This window comes from Pseudogymnoascus verrucosus, assembly GCF_001662655.1.
Source record: "Pseudogymnoascus verrucosus strain UAMH 10579 unplaced genomic scaffold scaffold_19, whole genome shotgun sequence".
NCBI lineage: Eukaryota > Fungi > Ascomycota > Leotiomycetes > Thelebolales > Thelebolaceae > Pseudogymnoascus > Pseudogymnoascus verrucosus.
In genome coordinates, this window is record NW_017263670.1 from 208061 (window position 1) to 216206 (window position 8146).

General features: G+C 39.7%; 2 protein-coding genes across 2 annotated transcripts; one reads left to right on the forward strand and one right to left on the reverse strand.

Annotated features, from left to right (window-relative positions):
- Positions 1–5527: 5527 nt before the first annotated feature.
- On the forward strand, positions 5528–6630 carry VE01_04840 (uncharacterized protein). Its single transcript, XM_018274308.2, has one exon. The coding sequence runs from the start codon at positions 5584–5586 to the stop codon at positions 6580–6582; it is 999 nt and encodes a 332-aa protein (XP_018130843.2). The 5' UTR covers positions 5528–5583; the 3' UTR covers positions 6583–6630.
- Positions 6631–6690: 60 nt separating this feature from the next.
- Positions 6691–7458, reverse strand: VE01_04841 (uncharacterized protein; the record flags this gene model as incomplete). The annotated part of the gene is made up of 2 exons (XM_018274309.1): positions 6691–6827; positions 7338–7458. The coding sequence occupies 2 exons, from the start codon at positions 7456–7458 to the stop codon at positions 6691–6693; spliced, it is 258 nt and encodes an 85-aa protein (XP_018130842.1).
- Positions 7459–8146: the final 688 nt, after the last annotated feature.

The following is an 8146-nucleotide window of genomic DNA, read 5'->3' on the forward strand; positions in this document are numbered from 1 at the left end:
GACGATTCCTATAAAAATGAGCGACTCTAAGTTATCAGATTTACTAAAGAAGTTAAACAGAATTAAGTAAAGCAGTAGTTCTATGATGTCTTTACTTAATATAGAGGCCGCTAATACTATCCTAAAGAAGAGAAGAAGGACGCTAAGGCTAATTTACTACAATTACCTATAGAACCTAACTCTAACGATGATTTATATATCTCCTATAGTATTTACTAAGAACTAGAATGGAAGCGCTAGCTTGTTAAGCCCTAGCTAGGTCTAGTAATAGATATTCTTAAATATTAGGCAGCAAAGCAATATTAGTATCTAATTATAGCTGCAATTGCTTAAGACCACTTAGCGATTCCTATAACATTAGCTCCATCTAAACAGGTATTTAGTAATAGAGCTGATATTCTTACGAAAAAGAGGAATAGGCTCTTACCTAAAACGCTTTAGTATTTACTTTGCTTATAAGATTAGGGTTATATACTAGAAGGGGGCGAAACTAAGGCCGAAGACGCTAATGACGAGAGGGAATATTAGTTATATAGCTACTCTATTCTATTCTATTTATATATTTTAAGCCTCATTATCCTTAAGATCTAGATACAACCTATATCTATCCGTTAGACGTCTAATAGATCATGATCTATCTATAGGGGCCACAGATTAGATCTAGATACAGGTTGCCAAACACTGTTTATAATTATACTTCTAACTAAACTTTGCTTTAAGTTCTATATAACACTTAATAAAGGTAGTAGTCTAGTTTATCTTAATAAGGCTTATACCTTGTTTAGAGAGTAAAAGGTCTACTATTTCTTATATGCTTTATAGCTAAGGTAGAAATCTATATAAATCTAAGTTAAGGATGTACTAAACAAGAGCTAACTCTTTATATAGAGTCAACTTATATAAGTTAGAGGTAAAGTTACGTTATAAAGCTTTTCTATTTAACTAGTTATAAAGAGTTGTATATAGAACATTATACAACATTACACTTACTTAAATACTTTGAAATTAGCCTTATTTAATTACATTAATAGCTAATAGTATTTAACCCTCTTAATTAGAGGATTAGGCTTATGTTAGTTATAGCATTTTTACATTTGTTAAGCTAATGCATTTTAGTGTTGTTAGTAATTGCTTTGCCTATATAATCACTTTGCCTATAAAATACGTTAATCTTAATTAGTCTTATTAAACAACTTTTATATCTATAAGATAAATATACTATAGTAACTTATTTCTTCTATTAAAATGCTAACTATAAGCTAAAGACCCTTAAAGTAATTATTAAGGGTCTAATTCTACAATTAGTTAATTAATAGGAGTATCTTAAAGAATCTTTAAGACACTATTATAACACTAGGTCTTAAACTATAAGACTTATAAAGGTTTTATTATATTAGTTTACTTAATAAAGGAGATAGGGGATTAGATATAAAGGCTTTTATAAAACATATTACTAGTATATAATAAATACTATATTAAGTTAAGTATAAAGCTCCTATCTAAGAACTATCTATCTACTTATATAGTAGCGTTATACTAAAGGGAATAGTTAGAATAGTAGACTCTCTAACTATTCTTATAATTCCTACTAATCTAAATTATATATATATCCTATAAGAGGTACTATACTTATTATAGGTACTAATTCCTATAGGTGCCTTTCTTAATAAGTACCTTCCTCTAGCTAAGTGCCTTCTTAAGAAGGTACCTTTTCCTAAAGGTACCCCTTCTAACTAAGCTACTTATATATTATAGCTAAAACATATAACCTATATGCTATAAGAAAGAGTAATAAGGTAAAATAGCTTATAGCTAATTAGTAGTAGGAAATAGACATAGAGATTATAAGTAGCTTAGTTAATAAGGGTAACGTATTTCCCGGGCGAGCTGGTCACCCGGGCGAGCTGGTCACCAAAACACACTAAAACGCGTCAACTCAACTACAGACAACATGGCACAACCAACACAAGCCCAACCCTCTAATCAAGAGGGTAGAATTATTCTTGCTATTAAAGCAATTAAAGAAGGCAATATTAAGAGTATTCGAGCTGCTGCAATGTCATACGATGTCCCATTTGAATCGCTACGTACGCGACTTAACGGTGTTACTTCTCGACGCGACTCTACCCCTAACTCACGAAAATTAACTCCGTACGAAGAGTCAGCTCTTGTTCAGTATATCCTCGACCTAGACGCACGTGGATTTCCACCCCGGCCGCAAGCTGTACAAGAAATGGCAGACCTACTACTCTCTGAACGAGGCAAGAGTCCTGTTGGGAAGAACTGGGCTACAAGCTTTATAACGCGTCGTACGGAAATCAAATCAAAGTTTAGTCGGAAGTATGATTATAAACGAGCAAAATGCGAAGATCCTAAGATAATTCAAGGGTGGTTCTCTCTCGTACGAAATACAGTCGCAAAATACGGCATCTTAGAGCAGGATATCTACAACTTTGATGAAGCAGGTTTCGCAATGGGAGTTATTGCTACTACAAAGGTAGTTACAAGCTCAGAAGCAAAGAGCCGTCCGAAGACTATACAGCCAGGGAATAGAGAGTGGGTGTCAATTATCCAAGGTGTTAATTCGTACGGATGGGCACTCCCGCCGTTCATCATTTTCAAGGCACAGAATCACCTCTCTGCTTGGTATGAGGACTCGGGATTGCCAGACGATTGGGTGATTACACTAAGTGAGAATGGGTGGACTTCAAATTCAATTGGGTACGAGTGGATTCAACACTTCAATCAGCATACAAATCCTCGTACGGTTGGAACCTATCGCCTTCTTATTCTTGATGGACATGAGAGCCACCTCTCTGCCCAATTTCAACACTACTGCACAGAACAGAAGATAATTACCCTCTGTATGCCACCACACTCCTCGCACATTCTTCAGCCTCTTGATGTTAGCTGCTTTGCTCCGCTAAAGCTTTCGTACGGAAAGCAGATTGAAACCTTTGTACGGAACCGGCTAAACCACATTACAAAGCTTGAGTTTCTCTCTGCATTTAAAGAAGCATTTAAAGCTACATTTACAGAGCAGAACATTAAGAGCGGATTCCGAGCTGCAGGACTAGTTCCGTACGAGCCACAGAGTGTCCTCTCTCACTTGAATCTACGCTTAAGGACTCCAACTCCTCCTATAGTTGAGAGTAGCAATTGGACTTCAAAGACTCCTCAAACTATAAGGGAGCTTAACTTTCAAACAGAGCACATTAAGAACCGCATCGTACGACATCAGAACAGCTCTCCTACCTCAATTAATGATGCTGTTAGCTGCCTTGTTAAAGGGGCAGAAATGATGATGCATTCTGCTATTCTACTTAAGGCAGAAGTTAAGGCTCTACAAGCAGTAAATGAACAGAAAAAGAGGAGGGAAAGGAAGCGTAAGAGGCGTATAATGCAAGGGGGAAGCCTCTCCGTACGAGATGCAGAGGATATCCTTCAAAGTGCCGAAGTTGATGCTCAAGTCCGTACGGAGGTAGCAAGTGAGAGTAGTCGGCAGGTGGGCTCTAAGGGCCGACAGAAGCGCTGTGGCCGATGTGAGAAAATAGGACATAATACCCGTACGTGCGAGAGGCGCTAGGAATTAATTACGATCGAATAAGGGTTATTATGTAGGGTGGTGGTGTAGTAGTAGGCAGTAATAGTCAATTTTAGTGTTTTGGTGACCAGCTCGCCCGGGTGACCAGCTCGCCCGGGAAATACGTTACCTTTAGGAAAAGGTACCTTTTATAGAAGGTACCTACTAAAAGAGAGGTGCCTATTAGGAAAGGCACTTATATAGAGCAAGGTGCCTCCTTAAGAAAGCACCTATAAGAATTAGTACCTATAATAAGTATAGCACCTCTTATAGGATATATATGTAATTTAGATTAGTAGGAATAGTAAGAATAGTTAGAGAGTCTACTATTCTAACTATTCCCTTTAGTATAACACTACTATATAAGTAGATAGTTATTCCTTAGATAGAAGCTTTATACTTAACTTAATATAGTATTTGTTATATACTATAATGTATTTTACAAAAGCCTTTTATATCTAATCCCCTACCTCCTCTATTAAGTAAACTAATATAATAAAACCTCTATAAGTCTTATAGTTTAAGACCTAGCATTATAGCTATAAGTTATAACTATGTTTTATATAAGGAAGAACTACCCTTTAATTATCTTTAGATCTTTATATTTTACTTACTTATAATTATACTTCTAACTAAATTTTACTTTAATTTCTATATAACACTTAATAAAGGTAGTAGTCTAGTTTATCTTAATAGAGCTCTTATCTTATTTAGAGAGTAGTAAGTCTACTATTTCTTATATAGCTTATAGCTAGAGTAGAAATCTATATAAATTTAAGTTAAGGATATACTAAATAAGAGCTAACTCTTTATATAGGGTTAACTTCTATAAGTTAGAGGTAAAGTTATGTTAAGAAGTCATTCTATTTATTCTATTATTAAGGGTCCTTTATAGTATGTTATATAATAATGTAGTAGCTTAAATACTTTTAAATTAATGTTTATTTAGTACTTAAATAACTAGAAGTAATCTATCCTCTAAGTTATAGGATTTAGCTTATGTTAGTTATAGCATTATTAATAGTAGTCTAGTTAATACATTTTAGTGTTTTAGTGTTTTAGTGTTTTAGTAGGTAACTTATCTATATAGGCAACTTATATATAAAATACAATAATATGTTTTATAAAAGCCTTTATATCTAATCCCCTACCTCCTCTAATAAGTAAACTATATAATAAAACCTCTATATATTCTATTATTTTAGAATATAGCTAGAAGGACGTAGGGTACTAGCTTATAAATAATAGTATATAGGAGTGTAAGTTAGATAGGTTATAGTATAATTCTATAGGTCTACTATAAAGGATATAAAAAAGATAAGGAGGAAACTCCCTATGTAACGTTCCTTAAATACCTAAAACCTCCCTTAACTCAACTAACCCCCTATGTGCCTAAGGTTTCCTTATGCTATGTGCCTAAGGTTCGCAGTCGCGATCTAAACACAACGGCCCTAAGTCTCGAGGGCGCCACGTGATGACCGTAACCGACCTGAAGGAGGCATCCTTGCATTAAGTCTATAGTCGTATGTAACAGTTATCCTCATGTCGAATACTATATACAATCTTATCATTCCTAAGTGATTCTCTAGTGGGCGAACATTATCATTTCGGAATCGGAAAGAAGGCTTCATCATAGTATAGAATATCACGTAGATACAATAATCAATGAATATATGACCTACTTGTCGGCCTTCCGAAGAGCCCTCCGAGATACTGAAGCCCGAAGGATGACAACTCTTTAGGGCACAAGTAGCTTTTCATTGTAAATTGCACACGATGTGACTTGGGGGATTCCAAGGATTGTATAGGATATTAGTAAGTGTTCATCCTGAAGGATTCTTAGTAATCGCTCTTGGCATTTTCTGAAGTATCTTTACATATAATTTACTATGTAAATGTACCTATTATGGCGATATCTCATCCTACCATAACTCTCGCCGAGCTCATCATTGCTCCTCCAGTCTATTTAAACAGCGCCAAATAACCCCTCTAGATATTCCATGGCTCATAGTAACAACTCAATATACTCCACACATATAGTAACAACTCAATATACTCCGCACATCATGTCTACTCAAGCACGCAAAGCAAATGCCAATCTTGACCTTACTGGCAAATCCGCCGTCATCGCTGGTGGATCACAAGGAATCGGAGCAGGCATCGCCATCCGCTTTGCCCAGGCAGGTGCAAATGTGCTCATCGTTGGACGTAACAAAGAGCGACTCCAAGCGGTTATTTCAGAAGCTCGCAAAGTCGCCAAGTCCACTGAGCAGAAGCTCGATTATCTGTCCGCAGACCTGAGCCTTGTATCAGAAATCAAGGCTGTGGCCAAAGAAATTGAGGCAAAGACCGGTAGCCATGTTGATTATCTGATTCAAACCCAAGGTGGCATGCCGAATGGCCTTTTTGAGACTACCTCTGAAGGAATCGAGGTGCACTTCGCCGTCCAAATCCTGAACCGTTTCCTCCTGAACTACCTACTTGCAACCTCCGGTGCTTTAAAAGACACATCCATCGCCATCGTGGGTCCCGGAAGCACTCAGACTGAATTCAAGCTCGACGACATCGAGCTCGCGAGCGCCAAAGACGAGAACCGCTACTCACAGATAGCAAAGCACGCCGCACGCGATTCCGTGGTCACAGACACCTTCACCAAATCGCTACAGACTCACTTTCCACAGCTCAAGTTCTTCCATCTCGCCCCCGGCTTCGTGCAGACAGATGTCATGACCAACCAAGACGTGCCGACGCCGATACGGTTGGCGATTAACTATATCGTGTTCCCACTCGCTGCGAGGTCGTTTGGCAATACGACGACGAGCTATGCTGATATTCCTGTGTTTTTGGCGGCAAATGAGGGGAGGGATGCTGTGGTTGAGGCGGAGGGGTATTTTTTGAATGAGAAGAATAAGAGGGTGGAGCTGAATCTGTATGCGACGGAGGAGAAGAACCAGGAGGCGATGTTTGAGAAGCTGAAGGGGTATTTGGATGGTCGCTGATTGATGGTATGTATGGTGTGCTTTTTGGATGGAAGTGGGAGTTGGGAGTCATGGGTTGGGTGTAATATCTACGTTAAAGTACGCTACTCAATACTTGTAATAATATAATCAAATGACGACTCTGGCACTCTCCCATGATCCGACATCATTGCCATGAATGTACTCGGACGCATGTTGACCCCCCTGCTGATGAGTTCGGAGCTGACTATCGAGCCCACCGATGAGTTTGGATCCGCTCAACGAGGCTGTGCACATTTATCAGTGCACCGTCTGTGCTATGGCTAGGTATACAAGATCGACCTGTCAAAGAAATGCCCGCCGTATCAGAGTGTGGGCGAAAATAGGCGCCACAGTAGATCTGCAAATCCAGCAGCATGCGTATGTTTCGGTGTGATTGAAAGTGGATGGCTGGCTCTATTGTATCTTACTTTTGTTCGGTATTGGTAGTTCGACGTGTATGAATGTAAGCCGCCCGCCCAATAGGCACGTCACACGCGATAGAAGCATATAAAAAGGCGCCACTCAGCGTCAGCTTAGTTCCCCCCTGCCAGCCTTGCAGGAATGGGAGCGCGCTGAGAGCTTTTTCTATTACGCCTTTTCAAGTATTCATATCCGTCCGTAGCTTTCGGGTAATGCGCCAATACATAACCAAGCTGGTACCTGCGATGGGCGACGGAGATAAGTGGTGGCTTAGGTGGTGAGAGGGGAGTGAGTGGGTGGTGGTTGGTGTGGGTTAGGGTATGGTGGCAACATACCATGGTTGTAAAGACCTAATTTGTCGGCTTCATTCCGAATTGCCTGACAGGTCAACTCGAGTTCCTTATTCTTGATATGCTGGACAAGTTTGGCCTTTTGAGCAGAATTGAGAGCCTTCATTTTTTTCTTCGACAAATTGCACTTCAGAAGGAGCGCGTGAGCAGGGCTAAAGACTGCGGAGACCAGCCATATCAATTCGTCATAGGCGTCGCTGGCTCATGACTGACTTGACTTTAGTAGCATGTGACCGAGACCAACTTTTATAACTTTGACGGATTTTTCAAGTTGTTCCGTTTGAGCCTCTCTATCTGTTTGGTTGGTAGGCTGGCTAGTAAACTGTTTCAAATCGTCGTGACTCAACCCCTCTTTATTGATTCTTTCGGCGCATGCTTCCAGGTGTTCTTCGCACTCTGTGAGCTGCGCTAACTTGTCGCGCACCTTTTTAGTTTCTTCTCGACGTAGCCGACACAAAAATTCGTCTTGGAGCGATGCAAGCACAAGTCCACACTCAACTATGAGTTCTTTAATCTCAACATCAGTGGCGACGTCATAACCCTCTACCCATTTGGCATCGACTTTGCCTGAAACGGATAATGTGACTCGGCAGCGATGCATATCCTGATAGGACCGCGAGAGTGCAAACCGTGCCAAAGGAAACTCTTTTGTCAGGGTGGTTGGGGGTAATCGTTTTCGAGGGGGGATGTCGTTTTCGAAGGGGGGGACCGAGGCGTTCGTTGGGGGTGGTTGGGGGGAAACCGTTTTCCAGTGGGGAAATCGTTTTCGAGGGGGAAATCGTTTTCGAGGGGGA

Bases quoted from the DNA above. Each gene is read 5' to 3' on its own strand.
- VE01_04840 (XM_018274308.2), top strand. From the start codon at position 5,584: ATGGCTCATAGTAACAACTCAATATACTCCACACATATAGTAACAACT.